The sequence below is a fragment of the Plecotus auritus genome (genome assembly GCF_963455305.1).
Source record: "Plecotus auritus genome assembly, chromosome: 7".
NCBI classification, from domain to species: Eukaryota; Metazoa; Chordata; class Mammalia; order Chiroptera; family Vespertilionidae; genus Plecotus; species Plecotus auritus.
This window is the reverse complement of record NC_137774.1, coordinates 116116778-116138803: the sequence shown is the minus strand read 5'-3', so window position 1 is coordinate 116138803 and position 22026 is coordinate 116116778. Positions and strand designations below refer to the sequence as shown.

The 22026-nt window shown below is 37.4% G+C and overlaps 1 protein-coding gene across 23 annotated transcripts in view; it reads left to right on the top strand.

Moving 5' to 3' along the window:
- Nucleotides 1-22026, top strand: part of PAM (peptidylglycine alpha-amidating monooxygenase) — a 290016-nt gene that overhangs the window by 237689 nt on the left and 30301 nt on the right. For 16 of the 23 annotated variants that reach the window (XM_080677812.1, XM_080677814.1, XM_080677815.1 and 13 more), the window contains 2 exons: nucleotides 7456-7776; nucleotides 16323-16452. In XM_080677812.1, the coding sequence (XP_080533938.1) occupies nucleotides 7456-7776; nucleotides 16323-16452 (451 nt within the window). The remainder of the gene's footprint in view (nucleotides 1-7455; nucleotides 7777-16322; nucleotides 16453-22026) is intronic. The other 7 variants (XM_080677811.1, XM_080677810.1, XM_080677809.1 and 4 more) reach the window with 1 other exon arrangement.

The following is a 22026-nucleotide window of genomic DNA, read 5'->3' as shown; positions in this document are numbered from 1 at the left end:
CCCTCAGGAGTTAAATTGACCAAGTAGCAATAGAAGGGTTCTAATTATTCATATAAATTTTGCCATGTATGCAGATTTTTAAAGTAAGCCCTCAACTTAACCCTTTGCCTTCTTTTGGTGTTCAGGCCAAAATAATGTATGTTCTAAGTACTCTTCCAGGTTGTGTTGATTATTTAAATATTTTTAAATCCCCAATAAATAAAATACCTGAATTATTTCGGTTGTCTTAGCCACAAGCTAAACAACAGCATCTATGTTGGTTTCACAGAAGGTGTCAAATCCTCATTGGAAAAAGAACAGTTGAGGGGCAGGAAGGAAAATATCTGAGACATCAGAGGACATACACACCAAGGCAGGCACTGTGCCCATCAATCAGTGCCTTAATATTAGATACAGTTCTACATGAATAAGACAAACAGTATTTTTTTTTTGCTTTGTATTTTAAAACATTGGAAAGCAGATAGGAGGAATAAAAGTGAAGGTATATAATAAACATTATGTTGGAAAGAAGGGACAACCTTTATTAAGGTAGTAAAAAAGAGAAATACTCATATTTCATAAGCTGAAAACAAGAAATGTAGTTGTGCCTCAAATCGGCAGGAACTTTTAGGTACCTCTAACATGGAGGAAAAAAATTCAAAGTAAACCAGCGATCTATTTAAATAACACAGGTTGATCTAATACTCTGTTTCCCCAGGGAGCAATCTAAGTATTTTATTATCTTTGAAATTCTTATCACTAAAATTGCTAGCTATTAATTTTTTGCCAGAATATTAATCTTGATTGCAAATTAGAGTTTGAAAGAAATATCTGAGTTTGCAAATCCATGTAGCTCAGCCTGTGCTTGCTCACAACACATTAGCTTTCTGTAGCATCCTTGTCTTACTTGCGCCTTCTAGACCAAAATTGGGGTAAGGCAACTCTGTCTCAAAATATGTAATCGTGAAGACACCGGAAGACCTCATTATATGATATAGCTCTACCTGTCAGGATGTCTGGATCATGCAACATGGGAAACATTTTAATGAGGCTTTAATTAAGTATTTTTAAAATACTGCTTGACTGATTTTAGAAATAATATTCATTATAGAAGATGCAGAAATTACAGGGAAGTATGAAGAAGCAAATAAAAATCATACATAATTCCTAGAAATAAGGGTATATATGTACATCTGTGTGTAAAATATGTATTATCCACATATGCACATTATTTAATAGTATTTAAATATATGCATAGTTTTATCTTCTTTTTAACAGTATTATTTTTTGAATATTTCTCCTACTGTAAAAATTATTGGCAAGCACAATTTTTTTAATTAATTTTTTATTAATTTTATTTTTCAATTACAGTTTACCTTCAATATTATTTTGTGTTAGCTTCAAGTGTACAGCATATTAGTTAGACAATCATATACTTTACAAATGTTCCCCGTGATATTTCCAGTAACCACCTGGCACCATGCATAGTTATTATAATATTATTGTCTATATTTCCTATGCTGTACTTTATATCCCCGTGACTATTCTATAACTACCATTTTTACTTCTTAATCCCTTCACCTTTTTATCCATTCCCCCAGTCCCTCTCCCCTCTAGCAACCATCAGTCTGTTCCCTGTATGTATGAGTCTGTTTCTATTTTGTTTGTTCGTTTATATTGTTCTTTAGATTCCACATGTAAGTGAGATCATATAATAATTGTCTTTCTCTGACTGACTTATTTCACTTAGCACAATATCCTCTAGGTCCATCCATGCTGTTGCAAATGGTAAGATTTCATTCTTTTTTATGTTCAAGTAATATTCCATTGTATATATGTACCACCAGTTTTTTATTCACTCGTCTATTGATGGACACTTGGTTGTTTCCATACCTTGGCTATTATAAAAAACACTGCAATGAACATAGGGGTGCATATAGTTTTTCGAATTAGTGTTTTTGGTTTCTTTAGATATATACTCAAAAGTAGAATTGCTGAGTCATAAGGCAGTTCATTTTTTATTTTTTTGAGGACCCTGCATACTATTTTTCTATAGTGGCTGCACCAATCTGTATTCCCACCAACAGTTCATGAAGGTTCCCTTTCTCCACATCCTCACCAACACTTGCTGACATTCGGACCTGTGTGTGGTGATATCTCACTGGAGTTCTAATTTGCATTTCCCTTATTAGTGACATTGAGCATCTTTTCATATGTCTGCTGCCATCTGTATGTCCTCTTTGTAGAAGTGTCTATTCAGGTCCTCTGCCCATTTTTAAATTATATTGTTTGTTTCTTGGTGTTGAATCATATGAGTTCTTTATAAATTTTGGATATTATATCCTCTTATATGTGTCAGTAGCGAATATCTTCTCCCATTCAGCAGGTTGGCAAGCACACTTTTTAATGGCTGTATAATATCCCTGCCCGAACTGTTTTGAAAATAGCCTATTTGCCTATAGGTGAGCTTTTCTGTGAATGACTTGATTATGCCTGCCTGCCTGAAAAACAACACTAATAAATATTCAAAACAAACTGAAATGTCCTCTTTTAAAGCATTGTAATTAAAGAATTATTTATGTATGTAATAAGTACAATAAGCTAAACAATGAAACCCAATTAGACAGTGATTCTGGGTGCAGGAAATGAATCCTAGGAGACTGTACAGAATAAGATGACAGTGTTGAAGTTTTCTAGAGCAGACATGCACACACTTGTCCCTTACTTATGTGTTAATGGTTAGCACTTTCAGAAAACTAAAGCATGCTTTGTACATTCCCTTTATGTTTTTTTTTTTTTCATTATGGTTTCTTATATATGAGCTTTCTATCAACATTGTTTAGGCAAGGAATATGGGTTCAAACTAAAAGGCTCACCAGCTGCATTTAAGAGTTCTGTATTTGAGTGTTCCTCTCCTTTAAAATTCAGAGTACAGCCAAAACCGGTTTGGCTCAGTGGATAGAGCGTCAGCCTGGGGACTGAAGGGTCCCGGGTTCGATTCCGGTCAAGGGCATGTACCTTGGTTGTGGGCACATCCTCAGTAGGGGGTGTGCAGGAGGCAGCTGATCGATGTCTCTCTCATCGATGTTTCTAATTCTCTATCCCTCTCCCTTCCTCTCTGTAAAAAATCAATAAAATATATTTTAAAAAAATTCAGAGTACAGCTGTAGAATTGAAATTTATGTCAGTTGTGTTGGGAAGATTCAATATATTGGAAAAAACTCAAGGCAAAATTGAAAGTCAAATTTAATAAAACGAGTGTGTCCTTGTAAATGTACATTATACTCTGGACAGCATTTCTTTTTCTGCAGAAAGGGCCTTTAACATGTTTTATTCAGTTTGCTCCAAACTCTTCTCATTGTAGTCTCTGTGCCTGCATATAATCAATCTTTCTACTCAAAGGTCAATGTGAGCTACTATATTCCCAAGGCAGGGAGACTATGACAAAAATACAATTTGTAGAGGGAAAACACTTCATGACCCCAGATAGTTAAAGGTCTTCAGACCCCTTCTGTGAAACAGAGTAAATTCACAGTGATTTTATGCTCACAGAAATGAATTTATCATTGGCATGTTTTATCAAATCAAGGGAACAAGACTGCAAGTTAAAATGACAAAAACTGTAAAAGCTTATTAAAGTAATAGTTGGTAAACTGAGAACAGTGAAACAAAGGCTAGGCTTAGTAGCTAAAATTTATATTTCTTTACTCTTTTCAAAACAGGATACTCCCTTCTTTTCTTAATAAAGTACAAATGACTTTAGCAGCATCTTCTTAGCTAATTTTGAGCACTCCCAAAGCCACTTTGCTGTTTTAAGGAAGATACAATTCTTGTTTGTATTCCCATTCACTAAAAATTTATCAGTTTGCTATGATTTAGGAGCAGCTCAAAGTCTTTATTTATTGAACTCATCTATCAAACACCATTCTAAATACCCCCCAAGGCTCTGGGAAGCTAAGTTTCCTCATAACAGGATAGGCAGATGTGAATGATTATTTATCACGTGGTTGGGCTTTCCGATACAGATCTGTGTGTGTGGTAGTTGCAAAAGCCATTATCTTCTAATTTCTCCTTTTAGAAAATATTTGTCTCATTTTAAAAAAAAAAAAAGTTATTTTTTATAGTTTTTCAATCGGATGAGTCCTGTAAGAGGAAAATACGTTCACTGTATTTTTGATCCCTAAGCGGGTCACCGTGGTCATGCGCTTTATTTCTCTAAGGCTAGCAGGATAAATGTTGTGGGTTAGTAATAAGTAAACAGTCAATAACCCAAATAGACCTTAAACCAGCCATGACTGGGTCAAAAAGCAAAACATTCAAATCTAAAAAGAAGTGCTTTTATATTTTCATTCCTCAGTTCTCTCTCAGTTTGGCTAGTTGGCATACTTGTCAGTGGTTAAACTGCTAAGGAGCATGCACTTACTCTCCTTGTCCCATAGAAGTCACAGAACAATTAGCCGTAACAAGAGCTGCTTGTTTTAGGTAATGAAATACTGGTGATATATGCGGGAAAATGGGAGTTTATATTCTGAAAGATTACCAAGACGTTCTTGATCATTTTAAAAATAAAAATGCCTGCCACAGTTAAGATTTTATGCTGTCTAAAAGTGGTGATACATATTTTTTTTTCATCCACTAATCTTAAAGCATTTATTTAAAACAAAACAAACTCATGGGCCAATTTTTTCAGTGTTTTCATTTTTTAGTTTGATCTCACGATATTCCTAAAAGTAAACCGGAGGAATTTCCAAGCTAATGGTAGGGAATTGGGTGTGATCTTTACTAAACAGAAAAAAATGCCTTTTGAGGCATGACAAAGTTATTGCAAGCACACAACTTACAAACTTAGAGTTTAATTGGTAATGTTTTAGATTCTCTTGTAACTAACTATGCTGCATTCCTTTTCCTGACTACCACAATCGTGTTTTCCAAATACCAAACCCACTCAGTCAAATTACTTAATTTTAGGAAAATAATAGATTGAAGCAGGTGCATGTTGCAACTATAGTTTATATCTTTCACTGGTCATTATAATAGCTACAGTTTAATAGTATCTGTTTTATGATACACATTGCCTGGGCATATTACATTAACGATCTTTTTTAAATCTACAAAACAATTCTTAAAGGTAGTTGTCATTATCTTTGTAAGATTAAATAACTTGCTTAAAGGCACAGAATAGCTACTAAGCATCAGAGTTGGATTCAAACACGGGTGTGAAATATAGACCAGATATTGGGCAATAACAATACAGGGGAAAACCAGAGCACTATAGGTGCACATGTTAGAGACCCCTTATTTTGATCATCAAGGAAGGTTTCCTGGATATAAGTGATGCCTACATAATAGCTGAAGGTTGAGCAGAGAGTTGGTTACTAGAGAGAGAATGTCCCAGGAAGAAGAAACAACATATGAGAGTTGATGGAACTGAAGTCCTTTGTGTACAGAAAGAAAGAAAGGAATATTGAGAGATGAGGTTGTGGTAGAGACCACAAAGCTTCCTTCGTTTATATTCCACTCCATCCGTTACACTCAAGGTTAGGTATATTCCCTAAATCGGGATCATGATATGACTAATTAAAATGGTTAAATGTCAAGATTTTATATATTTTGTACACCAGAAGAGGGGGAAACCCTTTCTGGTTTGTGTATAAGAATGTAGGAGATAGCCATCTAGTGGTCTCTGTCCTATGCAGCAGCTATTGATCGAGGTGCCTCTCTGAAGCTCTGTTCTCACAAGACCAATGCAACCTGTCTGCTGCCAAGCCTGTTACATTGTTAAATGTTTGTTGACCTAACCCAGTGATCATTGTAAATGATAATTTCAGAGGGACTGAGTGCTCTGTATTTGCTATATTACCACAGATTTTAGACAAAACTGAATGTATGCATAGTTCTGAGTCTGTGTCCCTCCATCAATATTAGCCTAATGGCATTGATTCAAGTTTTAAAATTATATTGTTTCTCTGTCCCTGAAATAATCTTGTATTTTATTTTCTATGTAAACTGTTTCACTGTATAACAGCATGTTGAACTCTTCATATGTAGTGTTTGAGGCAGGAGAATTTAATAGTGATGGATTAATTTCTCTTTTATGAGGCAGAATGCCACTGTGGCCTAACAGATTTGGTTGAGTTGTAATTTGCTTTGTTCATTCTACTGAGATTGGCCCTATTAACTGCTAATTATTTTCTGATTGAAGATTTCACCTGGGATAAGCTGCTTTCATGGGCAAGAATTGAAAACCTACTTGGAATCATTAACCCAAGAATATCTGTAAACATGACAGGGTCTCTTAGTATCATTTTGGAAAGATTTCATATCCTCCTTATACTGGTTTCTTAATAACATATTCTTTAGTGAAATATACCGTGGCTAAATCACTCATTTTCATTTCCTAATGATCATAAGAAAGATTTTACAAATGTTACCTGATGGTGTTGGAAATGTAATTAAAACAAGCAATAGGACTCCATTGTATTAGTAATTTTATTAGCAGGACTTAGAAGTAAGGAAAAGGAGGAGCTATGGGTTACCTTTGGGTTTGGCTTAGGAAAGCAGATTTGTGTTTCTATTGAGAACATGCATATGTTTCCCATTCACACAGCTGTTGTAAATGGGTTTGAAGCCATACATGTAAATGATGAGGATTAAAATACTCCATGAACTCTCCATGGCATGTTTTATATCTGTCATAATCTTTTATAAATAATTTATTTTTATGGAAGTAGATTATCCTATCCAAGTTTACTTTTTAGCATTGGAAGACATGGAATACATTTTATTTAGTGTGGAATCATTCCAATTATATTAGTTTGTTAACATCTCTTTTGTTTGAAACTGATTTAAAAAGTATTCTTTTCTCACAAAATTATTTTTCTGGAATTTGTTCACTTATTGTTTAAAGTCAATAATAGAGCTACTTATAGTAGCACAATATAACTTAGGTTTTCCAATTGCCAAGCTGATTCATATCTGTTAGATTTTTTGTGTTTTATAGCAACTGTTCAAAAATATACATTTAATTTCTTGTGGATTATGCTTTAATAGGATTTTAAAGACAACCTCAAAGGCTTTGTAGGTAAAGATAACTGTTTTCTGATATAGCTGTTGATAATATTTTCTTTTAGAAATCTGATGGACTTCCAAATCAATCCAACTATACTGTGAAAACCATTTATTGAAAAATGCAAGCACTATACAATCATATATGCATTATTTTGTTTCTACTAAAATGCTAAAAGAGGTTTTCCAGTATGGTTTGCTCCTGAGATAACAGAAAGAAATAGGTGGTGTATAAAATGAAATGTGAAGCATATTATTTTTTCATTTTCTGGAAAATCATCTTTTTTTTTCCCTCCATGCTTGAAAGTTTGAGAGCAACCTTCTCTTTCACTTATTTTTAAGACACAAAATTTTGTAAACTTTGGAATTTTATCAACCTTCCACCCCTTATCTCTTCTCTTTTTTTCACAGGTGATTTCTATTCACTGCTTTCCAAGCTGCTAGGAGAAAGGGAAGATGTTGTTCATGTGAATAAATACAATCCTACAGAAAAGGCAGAATCAGAGTCAGACCTGGTAGCTGAGATTGCAAATGTAGTCCAAAAGAAGGACCTTGGTCGATCTGATGCAAGAGAGAGTGCAGAGCATGAGAGGGGCAATGCTATTCTTGTCAGAGACAGAATTCACAAGTTTCACAGACTAGAATCTACTCTGAGGCCAGCAGAGAGCAGAGTTCCCTCAGTACTGCAGCCCCTACCTGGTGAAGGCACCTGGGAATCAGAACACACAGGAGGTGCGTTTAGGGCTTTTTCGAAGAATAAAATGTGAAATGCTGCAATGCACAGTAGCAAAATCTGAAGGGAATAAAAATTAATGGTGAAAAAACTCATCAATAAAAAGGACTTATCATTAGAAAAAGTGTTAATCAGATTTGGGTTATCAGATATCACATTGGTTTGAGGAGTATTTCTTTGTGTTTTGGTCCAATACTACGTAAAGTCAGTTTCCATTCAACTGGTGAGCCAGAATTACCAGGACCAGAAATACTTGGATCGTGTTGGGGATGGTAACATATGAAATTCATGGTAACAAATTCTTATTATATCAATATTCTCCATTTTGTTCCATGGAAAGAAACTGAAAATTCAAAAACATGGTATGTAAACTCCCAGTGTATGAAATACTTACAATACACTACCTTCTATTAGGGTATTTACCTTCCTCTCAAAAGGAATCGTTTACTTCTCATCCAATTGATTTGTACATTGTAACTATGCTTATGACTTTGATTCCTTAAGTTCCATCATTAATTACTACCTTAATTGGAAAGTCAAGTAGTTATTTCTGAAAGGACCTCCAGTCAGGGAGTAACTATCAGATTTATCTTTATTTCTAACCATGATTGGCTGCCATAATTAGAGGACAATATCTTATTCCCTTCAGGTTTCTGTACCAGCAAGCGATGGATGCCTCTTCTTTGTCTTTAATTGTGTTGTGGCCTCTGTGATATTGTGTTTCGTGTTACTTGCTAATGTGGAAAGCCTGATAATACAGCATGTGGAGATCATCTCCAAAAAGTAACCAATGGCCATGCATGGCATCTTCCTGTGCATGGGCTGGAATGGCGCAGGCTGCCAGCTTGATGTTTTCAATACAGCTTTGCAGGAAATCATAAATTATTCAACACCCAGCTGATTTGTATTTATAATTAAAAAAAATTAGCATGCAGGTGTTTTTTTTTCTGACACAAGTTTCGAGCATTGTCCCTTGGGACTGGCCTAATGGTCTCTATGAGATGTTAACTGGAACCCAGATTTTTTACCTCTTCCTGTTTAAACATTAGCTCTGCTCTAACGGATTCTAAATTTATTGAATAAAACTGTGTTTCTCAAGAGGTGGTCCCTACACCCCCTTGCATCAGAATCGAGGGTGCTTCTGAAAAACCTAGATTCTCAAATCCTACCAAAGAACCGTGAATTGCATCTCTTGAGTATGATACCTAGAAATCGGCAGTGCATGTCCCTCTCCATTTCATAAATAGACTGGGGTATCTGTCTGAACCTCTATATTAAGGACAATAAGTTGTAATCCAAACAACATAAAAATAAAAGTCAAAAGGGCCTCGGGTAAGAATACAGTTCTATTCAAGTGTTAAACGTTAGAGTTCAGCCTGCTTTATTCCAGGACTCGTGTTTGCTTGTTACTCTTCAATTTGAAAAAACATCATCATCATTTATAGGTATCATAAGTGTCAATGAAAAAACCATAGTTTGACTTAAGACATTACATTCCTGAAACCTACTCTGTTTTCCTAAGAAAGAAGTGCTTAAAATCCCCAAAATACATTTACTTTCCAAATCTCTTCATACTCAGAAGCTGAGACTACCACTCATATCCTCAGTTCAGGGTACTAGCACAGCCAATACCGGGGCATTTTCAGAAGCAGCACTTTAGATTCATTGACCCTCCCAGATTTTGGAACTGCAATATCGTGATGGATCCCATCCAGTTGATTTGAGGGTTTAAAGGTGAAATTATTGGATCAGCTTAAAAATCTGGATTTGACTGTGTATGCTAGGCCCAGAACTACTTGAATGTTTCAAAGGCAGCACCATTTTGTGGACCTTCCAATTGCTGTGAATTTCACTTGGTTCCATACCCTGGCAAATGCCTTTAAAGTTGAGCTTTCCACCTCATTATGGGTTGAGTGTCAGTGAGCACCAAGATTCATGAAGAGCAACATAGACTGACATCTTCCAGCTTTGCAGAGCTGAGGAAGTCCTTGGCATTCCAGGGAACAAGATGGTTAAGTACCTTCAATGTGGCTCTAAGAATGCAGCCATCACAAAACCCCCCTTTTTAAAAGTCTTGTCTTCATGACCTTTGGTGGTTCAGAGTCTATTCTGAAAACTCTCCTCCCAACAATTGTGAAGCAGTATGAGAAATCTCCTGGACAGGCTCAGCTAGCCCAGATAGGCTTTCCAACTGTAGATGGATAGAGGATGCCTCAAGCAGGAAGTAGTAGCCGCAGCCTCCCCGCCACATATGCACAGGAGCACACACTACGTCCTCCCACCCTCACGCCCAAGTAGCTCTCCATTTGCCTAAAAAAAAAAAAAGAAAGAAATTGAAAACCACTCCGTGGAGGTAATATGATATAGAACACTTCAGACTCGAGGCTGACTGCCTGGCTTTGAATCCTGGCAACACCATTTATCTGTGGTCCCTCAGAAAATAATACATGGAAAGTGCTTTGAACAGTTTCTGGCACATAGAAAACATTTAATAAATGTTTTAATATGTTAACAACAATTATGATTATTATTGCTACCATTACTGTCATGTTGGATGAAAATTTCAAAAATTTAAACACAAATGCAGTAAAACTAAATAGTGATTACTTTAACTTAAGCAGCATCTTATGAGAGAATTTCCTTGCAATGTGTAGGAAAGCTGCAAAATCTGGCACTCTAATTTGATAACTTATGAAAATGATTTGACAGAGTTCTATCATAATGGAGTTTATGGCTCTTCAAATCTCTGATTACTTACATTGATCTGCTTTGATGTTTGCCTGTGATATTTGATGCACAGTGTGAAAATATTCAACTTGGTAAATTGAGAAGCAAATGCACTCCTTTTTACTCCTAACATTATTTTGATTTCCGTCATTAGTTTGATATCTATATTGAGACAGCATTAATAGAATAGAAACAAAACAAAATGTTAGCTGTCTTTATTCTAGTTGCCTTCTGGAAACTAGATTCATTGAACAATGCATTAAAAACCACAGTAGCTATTCTCTCTGGCAGATTTGATTGCACTACTATTTGCTAGCACATGGAAGCCTGTTTCAACTTATATTACACACCACTGGATGCATCTAAAAATACATCTGTATTTGTGTTATGCTTTCCATCAGATAAGAGAACTCAGAGTCTTTAAGTATTCTATGATATGCTTAGATTGAATTTAATTTCTGCGGTCAAGTTTTACTTAACTCAGAGTCCATCCTTTTAACATATTTCAGCCATATGCTTACCTCTAGGTTCAAATCTGAAGTATTTCTAGAGTAAAATGAGGCATTCATTTGGCTGATTTTTTAATCGCTGGAAGGGAAGAGAATAATAAACACAAGCACATACATAGCCCTTACTCTGAGCCAAACTAAGTGTTTTAGATGCATTAACTCATTTCATCCTCATAACAAAAACGGTATTTTTAAATTCATGTAGAGAGAAAGAAACTGAGGCATTGAAAGGAGATAGCTCAAGGAACCAAGATTTAAAGTCAGGCAGACTTGCTCCAAGTCTTGTTTTTTTAATCATTTTGTTATTCTCCTTCTCACAATAAAATAAAGATAATAATGGATAGATAGATAAGAAGATGACTGCCTTTTTCCAATCATCCCATTATCTCATCTATGATCATAATAACTGTAGTTGTATATTACTGTTCGTCATGCTTTCTCAATCACTATCCAAACAAATTGACCAAGATGATCTCATTTGCAAAATGCTGATCTAATTTTCTTATTTAAAAAGAAAATAAATTCTGCTAATCCTTTGAACCCCTAATTATGTCTTAACTCTCTTCCTCACTTCACTCCCATTAAATGAAACATTATAATTAGTTCTTGTTTTCTTTTTGACATAGGTAAATATTTTTCCTATGCTTTTAGTTAATTATAGTTATTCCTGCACCTCGGATGAATAACAATCCCTGACCAAAATAATGTATCTTCTCCTCACTAGATGAGAATTTGCAAGTGTAGAAAATACAACCACTACCCTTTGTTCTTGTTGTGGTCTTCCAGTAATTTCATCAGGATCCTTTCCGTAAGTTTAAATGTGAAGAGCCTAGTTATGCTCAGGTTAGGTCATAGTTGTGGGTTGGAAATTATATTTTTTCTCAACGTTATCTAATTCCTTTAGTCCTTATGTAACAGATAAATGAATGACCTTTTAAATGCTCAATAATTTCATATGAAAGCAGCATTGATCATTAACATTAATCTTTTCTTGGAAAGGTGTAATTCATTAATCCTTTTAGTGATTTATTGATACAATTTTAATAGTAATGTTTAATTTTTTCTGAAAGTAGTAACTTCTTTCTAAATTCATGGTGGAATATGAGGCTGCACATTTACCTTTATTTATAATAAATGCAAGGGTTCTTCTGAAATAATCCTATTCTTTGGCATCTGAATTTAGAGCAGCAGACACTTGGAGTTGGGAATAGCTTCCCAAGGTCATGTGTAAGAAATGTGTATTTAATTTTCAAATTAAAACTGTAAGTCTACAGAATTAATTAATCATGTACTGAATCACTTCTTAAATAAAAGCTAAGAGGAGTCTGAACTCAAAATTTTAACTTCTTTGTGATTGTTAATGTTAACTTTGAGTTAGAACCCAAATATATTTTATCATAAAATTTCTTCAATAAGGATTTGAGATTTTTCTTCATTAGAGAAATTATTATTATTAATAGAAAATAACCATCCTTAACATTGATGCCTAAAGTCTGGCCCAAGCCCACGGTTTCTTTTCTATGAAATAAGAAAATTATCTGGGATGAGCCCGTATGTTCTAGCCTTCTATGATTCTCATGTAAAGGTGGGCTGGGATTGGGAAAACATCTGTATTAATTCCATATACACATACCACTGGTCGTAAATTATTGCCTTGATTCTTGATCATTTAATTTTGAAGCAAATAGCCTTTACCTAATAATTTAAAAGATGGTGACACTGAACTAATGTTCAAAGATGAGAACAGTTTTCCTTTATTGTAGAATTTCTGGTTAACTCAGAGACCTATATCCTGAAGATTTCAAGGTCTTAGATAGGTAATCTTAATAAATGTACAATTATATTTTTAATGAAATTTAATATAATTCAGTATAATTTCTACAAACATTCTTGCCATGCACAAATCAGTGACTCAGTACTAAAGGAGCCAATTTGCTCCATGTTAGACCTCTTACATATTTCCTCAGATGGCACCTTATGTTTTGAAAATTCACCAAAAGCATATATTTTTAAATAAATGTGTACATATTTACACTGAGTTTTCTACTTGAAATTTTCTTCTTGAAAATCTCCAACCTAAAAAGATTCTTATATGTGACAAAATAGTTTGTTAGCAACCCATTAGTCAATGATTTTTGTAGACTTTCAAGCACTTATCAATCTAAGGTCAATGATCATTGGGATCATTCATAGCTAGGTTAAAGTTCTTTACACAACACTTTCAATATTTTATTAAAATCATATTTGAGCCCTGGCCAGTATGGCTCAGTGGCAGAGCATCGGCTTGGACACTGAAGGGTCTCAGGTTCAATTCCTGGTCAAGGGCACTTACCTGGCCCCTGTTGGGACATGTGCAGGAGGCAACCAATCAGTGTGTCTCACTCACATCTCTCTCTCTCTCTTTCCCTCCCTTCCACTCTCTAAAAAATCAGTGGAAAAAATCCTCAGGTGAATGATAACAACAATAAAAAAAAATCACATTTGATCCCAGAACAATGTACTAATTTTGGACATTGCATATTTTCTCTCAGAATTAGTATCTCTGCACCTTCATGAGCACCTCGCTTCCAATACCAGCTGGTGAACCACTGACTAGAAAGGTTCCAGGAACCATAATATTTATTTATCATATTTAATGGAAATAATTCGCAATTAGCCTTTATTACTGAGTCGCTTCACAATGTCTCTAGCGTAGTGCTAGGGATAAAAAGGGGTAGTACAAGTTAATTATAAGATTATAAGGCTGTTTAAATGCTAGTTGAAAACATAATAAGCAAGAAAGACCAGCATCGCATTCAGGTTCGTGCATTTATTAGGCCATTGCAGTAGGCTAGGCCCCATGCAAGCCTTGGTGAATAAACAGTGAATAAGACATGATCCCTGCCCTTGAGAAATTCCATCTAGTTTTGTCTTAGTTCTGGGCTTCAAAAATCTGACTAAAGCAACTAAACATTTATATTGACGTGAGGTTCGAGGTTTTCTTGGAGCCTGTCCAGAATCCTCAGGAGCTGGCGAATAAGTACAGAATCATGACCCCCAAACAGACACGCTATAACTGAGATGAGAATGAATGAAGTACAACCTGAAATTCAAGCACCTTTAAAATAATTTCAAACATTTTCTTTGGGGAATGATTTATCCATCTGTTGATCCATCTAGACATCTCTAATTATTATGCTTATGCCCTATTTCCATAGTTTACTTTCATAAACACGGTTTTAATCATGTCACTCCATGCTTAAAAACCTTCAGCGGCTCCCAACTGCCTGTAGCAGCAATTTGTGGCCTTTCTTTCTATTATGACAAGCGTGATAAATGATGAATGCTATTCATCTGAGCAGCCCCGTTCACATCCACTGCTGTGCCCAGAACTGTTTACAAATTTAGAAATGCCAGCTGTAACTCTGCCCCCCTTTTCCCCAACTCAAGAGGGCATATCAAAGCACACGTGAGTGAGAATGACATTCTCATGTGCGCTAAGATATTTCAAAAGTAAATTATTCCCAAACTCTGTGCTTTACTGCTACTGGTAAGGTATTTGCAGCACGACTCAAAATAAATCATAGTACAGAGCAAGACACCACAGCTCAGAACTGCAGATTAATTCATTTTTAAGTCCATATTCCTTCATGTTGTCTACAACACATTTTCCAGTCTAACCTAGATCTCTGGCTCTGTTCATCTGCCTCCTACTTCCGGATTCCCACCTGAGGTACACAAGCATTCTTTCCCTGTTACATAAAGAACTTGAAACACATTCTGCAATTATAAGCATCCTCTCTTTTGATCTTTCTGATCTAAATGCTCTCCCCCACTTCTATACTCAATGAACCCTCCACTTACCTTTAAGTGCAAGCACAAATGTTTCTTCTTCGGGGAAACCTCTCAGGTCTGACCTTAACCCTCCCTTCTCCCAGCCCCGCCCCAGGAAGGTTTATAGACTCTCTCCCACATTCCCTGCCCTATGTTGTGCCATACATGTTTGCTTTCTTTTGTTTCTCATTTTGTAGTTCCTTAAGGCCAAAAACGATGTTTTATTTCTGGTGGGTTTTATTTGTGTGTGTGTGTGTTCCCGGAATCTAGCATAATGCCTCACCTACACGGTACACTTAGGGGATGTTTGTTAAAGATGCTTCAGCAGAGCTTGTAGGCAGAACTGATCTAACGTCCTATTGATTGTGCTATGCTTTGTTAATTTTTTTGAAAGAAAAATGACAAATGTGCAAAGGTAAAATATTTTAAGTGAAAAAGTACTATTTTTTATAGTCAAGAGAATTACTTTAAAGTGTTTATTCTCACACTGGCGTCCTCTCAAGTTCCCAGAAGCTAATTATGGGAGCCCTGTGCCTCCCTTTCTTCCTCGTCTTTAATGCCTGTCTTTGAGATTTTGCAGTGTTGCTATATCCTCCAGAGGGTGGGGAGGATAAATGAGACTGGAATTGCTTCTTTTCTACTTCTCAGCATCTCTGTTGAAGCATTTTGGAGGGGAAGAAATATTGACACTGATACAACAGATTTCATAGCATCTTTGTTACTATATATCCTTAGCGTAGCTACTCCACACATCATACCTCTTTATTCGAATGTCTGTAAAGGGATTACCACAAATGAACCCAGCTATTCTCTGTAAATGTATTCTGGTCAGAAATAAGAATGGCTTGGAAGTCATTCAGTCACAGAGTTTCTGTGATTTTTTCCTTTGTCTTATGTTAGGAAGCAGTGAAATATAAGCAGTGAAAGAGGTTGTCTCCCCACTCCCATTTTTCATGGAACACTGAAATTAGGAAAAAATGAAATTGGCATCTTATATAGTTCCTTGTACAGAGATGGCTTATTGTAGGGTCTGGTGTGTATTGAACATCAGAATGTACACAAGAGTTGAGAGAGAGAGGGATGCTTAATTGGCCATGTTTGGCATTTATTTACAACATTTAAAAGCTTTTATATTAAAATGATGCCATCCATGTGGCCACATTTTCCAAAGATACTAATTAAAATAAGAATCTTATTAAGAAGAAGGTGCTCTCACATTTGTTCTTACTGATTTAAGGGTAAGCAGGTTTTATAGGCATCTTATCAACAGGACAAGAGAGCATGCAATTCCCGAGCAGTTCACAATCGCTTACCTGATTCATAGCTCCAGAGGCTACCTGGCATGTGCATGTGGTATATCATGTAGAGCACGGCTTGATTTATTTTTTTCTTTGCATCGAGTGACGTTACTGCATGAGTTTTTATAACCAATGTGAATCTTCATGAGGTTGTACCAGCTTTCTTGTTTACACTAAATGTATGAATTTGTTCTGTAGATTTCCATGTAGAAGAGGCACTGGATTGGCCTGGAGTATACTTGTTACCAGGCCAGGTTTCTGGGGTGGCTGTGGACCCTAAGAATAACCTGGTGATTTTCCACAGAGGTGACCATGTCTGGGATGGAAAGTAAGTAATGTTTTTCCTTCAAAGAGTAAAAGAAAATAAAAAGAGCATGCATCACTTTTCATGACACTAAGAATAGTGCTGAGAGAACGTTCAAGGTTCTTTTTGAACTTGATTTGTGTGAGCAAAATATATTTGTTCTTTTATTGTATGACAAGTAACAGAGCGGAACTCTAGTGCATTTTAAAACAAAGTAGTGGTTTTATCAACTAGTTTATAAAAAGAAGGCAATAACAATCTGTGATTCTGCCTACCTACCATGTTTTGCTCCCTTTAAGCTTACTTTCACATTTCTAAGGAGAATAATCCTGAAAGCAGTTAAGAAATTGGCTGAGGAATTCTAAGACTTCAAAGGAAGTGTGTGAAAAGTTACTCTTTGACTATAATACAGCACTTTGTTATTTCCTGATACTGGGTGCAGCCTGTTCTAAGGCCACTGGACTTGCCCTTTCCCTCAGACAGCTCCTCGGCAGTGATAGCAAGTAGCCTCTAGAGACTGTGGCTGGAGCAGTTTGCCACCACCGGCGTAGAAATAATCAGTACCCATTTTGAGATGCTGCCTGTTACAGGGTTGTAAACACACTAGAGACCCGGTGCACGAAATGTGTGCACGGGGGCAGGGTGTCCCTCAGCCCAGTCTGCACCCTCTCCAATCTGGGACCCCTTGAGGGATGTCCGACTGCCCGTTTAGGCCCGATCCTACTGAGATCAGACCTAAACGGGCAGTCGGGCATCCCTCTCACAATCCAGGACTGCTGGCTTCCAACTTCTCGCCTGCCTGCCTTCCTGATTACCCCTATCTGCTTCTGCCTGCCAGCCTGATCACCCCCTAACCACCCCCTGCCAGCCTGATTGATGCCTAACTGCTCCCCTGCCAACCTGATTGCCCCTAACTGCCCTCCCCTGCAGGCCTGGTCACCCCTAACTGCCCTCACCTGCAGGCCTGGTCACCCCTAACTGCCCTCCCTGCAGGCCTTGTCCCGCGCAACTGCCCTTCCCTGCAGGCCTGGTCGCCCCCAAATTCCCTCCTCTGCCAGCCTGGTCACCCCTAACTGCCCTCCCCTACAGGTTTGATCGCCCCCAACTGCCCTCCCTTGCAGGCCTAGTCCATCCCAACTGCCCTCCCCTGCTGGACATCTTGTAGCAGCCATCTTGTGTCCACATGGGGGCAGCCATCTTTGCGTGTTGGAATGATGGTCAATTTGCATATTACTCTTTTATTAGATAGGATAGAGACGTGGTGCATGGGTGGGGGCCAGCTGGCTTGCCCTGAAGGTTGTCCTGGTTCAGGGTGGGGGTTCCCTTGAGGCGTGCGTCAGCCTGGGCAAGGGGCCTGTGGTGGTTTGCAGGCTGGCCATGCCCCCCGGCAACTCAAGCGGAGGCCCTGGTATCTGGGGTTTATTTATCTTCTATAATTGAAACTTTTTAGCCTTCAGCAGAGGCCAGGACAGGCCAAGAACTTAGCTTCCTCCATCGCCGGGGAAACCCAAGCCTCCTGCTCGCTCCGTGACCACAGCCATTTTTGTTGGGATTTAGTTATCTTCTATAATTGAAACTTTGTAGCCTTGAACGGAGGCCTGGGCCGGCCAGGGTGTGCAGGAAGCTTGGCTTCCTCCATTGCCAGTGAAACCCAAGCCTCCTGCTCACTCTGTGGCCGCAGCCATCTTGGTTGGGTTAATTTGCATACTCGCTCCTGATTGGCTGGTGGGCATGGCTTGTGGGTGTAGCAGAGGTATGGTCAATTTGCATATTACTCTTTTATTATATAGGATTTACATAATTTTTTTTAAAGATTGCTCCAAAATTTAGCTGGTTATTTTAAATTTCCTGAGTAATGAATATCCATTTATTAATTTGTTTTATCACACATTTACATAAGAATGTACATTTTTAAATATCTTATCAATTAAGTAGATCAGTCTTCTCCTTTCAAGAATACATCTGTAGGGTCTGGAACATTGAGGATCCACATGTGTACTTTGATGGTTCTTTTCCCTCGTTTTCAGAGATGTTGATTACACTCATGCTAAACCTGCTGTGTCACAGACACATGTCGAAAGCTTTCTTTGTGCAGTTGAAGGTGGAATGCAATCATCATTTCAGAGTAGATTGGTCGCTTTGTTCCTGTTTAATTGTCCTTTCCAGTTGTCACACTTGAAAATGGGATTGGAGAAAGAGATCACTTCAGAGTTCAAAGGAAACAATCGAACTCAATATTCCTATTCATGCATCTCTCATACATCGTCTTAGTCATTATTGAACATCTAGTGGTATTTTAACAAGTGCTTTTAAAGGCAAACTATTACTATTCATTGTAGCATATTCTTCATTTTAATGAATATTGCCAAGTTTTCTTCATGGATTTCTAGCCTCATTTTATCAGAGAAGAAAATTGCGGCATCATTTCCTCCCATTGATGCTGTCTCAGCTGGCTAAAGTTGAGTTGGACAAAGCCCAATTTTCCCTTTTAATGTTATATTTATTCCAAGTAAACAGCAGAGGCTGGACTAGCTTATTAGAAAAAGGGAGTTGGTAAAAGGCAGCTCTGGGCCAGAGATGACACGAGACTCTGTAACAAGAACCACATAAGAACATTTTCTGTGACATATGGTTCTAACTGAAAAACTGCTTTTTCTTGGCATCTAGGTTTCATCTGGATACCCAGTGTCATGTGTAAAGAGATTCCAGTATCATTGCCAAGGCCCTGGTGTCTTTACCCTCATACATGGCACCAACAAAGTGGTGGTGTTTAAAACGCAAGACTTCTTCAGAGCAGATGTGCTGGTTCAATTCGTTACATCTCTGTTTCTCCTTTCTTCTTCATCTCTGTCTTTCAGGTGTGAGAATTCTTGTTATCCCTCGTTCCTTCCGCCTCTCCTGTAGTGCCAGTTGGCCTCTAGCACCCTTTGCAGTCGTGCTTGTGAGGAAATGCTCTCCCAGCTCTCAGCTCTCTGCTTTCAACAACTGTCTGCTTTATCATTCATGAGGGGAATTAGAAGTGGATTGCTCTGTTCATTGTTATGTTCTTTTTTTAGAAAAATAGATTCGGATTTGTGAGTTCTGTTCTTTGAACAGTCACACATGATCACCCATCCTGCATACACAAGTTACATTATATAAAATAAAATGGAGTACATAGTTTTTCTTCTCCCTTGTTAAGTATCCAAGAACTGTACAAAGAAAAAAGCACTTTCCTGTAGGATTTATGATGGGCTGGTGAGAGACAATGGAAATTTAAGATGGTGTGGAAATTGCATTCTTATTGCTACCACTGCTTGGACAGAGTAGTGATAAATCCTACATTAATTTTTCTTGTAGTCTTTTCTATCCTGACATTCCTCATGTTCACAAAATTGTAGGTTCCATAAGGCCAAGGCTTGCTTTAACCCAAAGCTAAGTACTCTATACACTCTCTGTCCCCCAGTTTTTAGAAGGTTATTCTTTAAGTATCAGACAATGCTTGGAGTTAATAATAATCTCTAATTATACTTGTTACCCAAAGCTCCTTTGACATCATCACACCATCTGTGTGTACTATTATTCTTCATTTTTACCCAATATCCCTGATCAGCTCTTACTCTTCTACTTAACCATGCTGAATAAGCATAGCAACCAAAATCCTATATAATAAAAGCATAATATGCAAATTATCCCCTCAAGCGGGAGTTCTTCCGGGAGTTTGACGGGGGGGGGGGGGGGGGGGGAGTGGGGGGACCGGCCAAGGAAAGGGAAGGAGTTCCCGGTGGCTGCTGCCAGCCGCTAGGGACCCTACCAGTGCACGAATTTTGTGCACTGAGCATCTAGTAATAATAATAATAAACCAGTTAACATCCTGAAAGATGATTGTCACTCCCTTTCTCAATTTGATTTCTATTTTCCTTCCTCTCTGTCTCTTACTTCAATATGGCTACTTTAAGCAGCTTCTTCCAGCTAAAATAGGAAATACCTATTACCAGCAGGGTGTAATGAAATTTTAAAGATCCTCTTGTCTACCCTGGTGTTAGGGCAACATGGCAGCTAGAGCTCTTTAATGTTTAAATGCTTCCCAGTAGGAGCTGGGTAGCTCCTGGCTCAGTAACAGCTGTTCCTGGGTTTCTGTCTTAAAATCACCCCCACTGTCAAAGACTCACCTCTTGGCCTTTCTTTTATTTATCCAGCTGTGGTCAAAGTTCTACTGTGCAGGACTCACATCACATACCAACTAAACCTAACCATGTGTTTTACCCCTAATTTTTAGGTGTTAAAAGTTGCTTCCTTTATATCTTTTATTATTTCTTCACATGGAGTTGAAAGAGATCTCAAGAGTTGTATCACTTTGCAAGTCTTTCTTTTACCAGTAAGAGAGAACACCCAACACACAGTAGCTTAGGAAAAGAAGAAATTTGTTAGTTTGCATAAATGAAAACTTCAAGGGTATGATGGCCCAAACAGTATCAATGGGATCCGTTTTTTAACACACTTTCTCCTAATTGGCTCTTTTCTTAGGCCCTGAGAATCCATTATCATACTAGTTACAGCGAAGATATAGTTTATGTCCCTGATAACTCAATAGAAAAATTCTTAAATTGAGTCTTTTAGCATTCTTCAGTCTGACTGAGGCCATGTCTCCCCCATCCCTGAACCAGTCTTTGTGGGCAGAGGAATGAAATCCACTCTTTGGCTTAGCCTCAGTTTTTGTTGTTGTTGTTGTTGTTGTTCTATTCCTGGAATGTGAGAGTAGAGTTGACATCATCAAAAAATAATGGGCTGAGAGAGAAGTTCAAAATATTGGGCCAACTAAAGGAAAAATGAGGTTTCGTTAGCACAAAATAATGCACTAGACATTGAGCACCCAGAATGGCACATATCCACCAGAATTGTAGTAATACCATGAATAGCTCATCTCCAGCTCCCTGGCTAATGCAGACATCTCTTTACAAAATCATCTACAGTCAGCCAGTGCTAGAATTATTTCAGTGCCAAGAAATTCCCTAGAGATGAGACTTACTCTTCAATTATGGGACTCATCCAGATGTCATAAAGGTCTTCATTATATTAATCTCAAATCTGAGTCTCTAACTCCACCTCATGACAGCTTGATGCAGATAAATTTACTCCCATTTACCCAGGGCAGTTATTTGCCTATTTGAAGACAGCCTTGTCTTCTGCAGACTAAATACCCCCAGGCCCTCACCCAGTCTTGATGCTGACATGATACTTTCATCTGAAAGTCCTCTGGTTTCCCAGCCTTTTAAAGGGTTTGGTTGATAAGTGGCCATAACACCTCATGTAGTATCTGCTCAGCAATACAGTTACTTTCCTTGATGTGTATTCTAGGCATCTATTAGTATAAGACGATTGTATTCACTTTTCTTCAGCAAGAATATCACCACCTTGTTGCCTTGTGTTGAACTTGTAACATGCTAAAATCTCCAAATATATTTTATAAACTGTGCTCAAGTTTTTACTGGAAATTTATACTCATAGAGTATTTTTTAAATGCAAGACTTTATTCCAATTACATTTCACTTCAGTAGATTTAGCATTGCTTCAGTTTTCAGATATCATTTTATTCTTAATTAACCAGAGAGTGTGCTA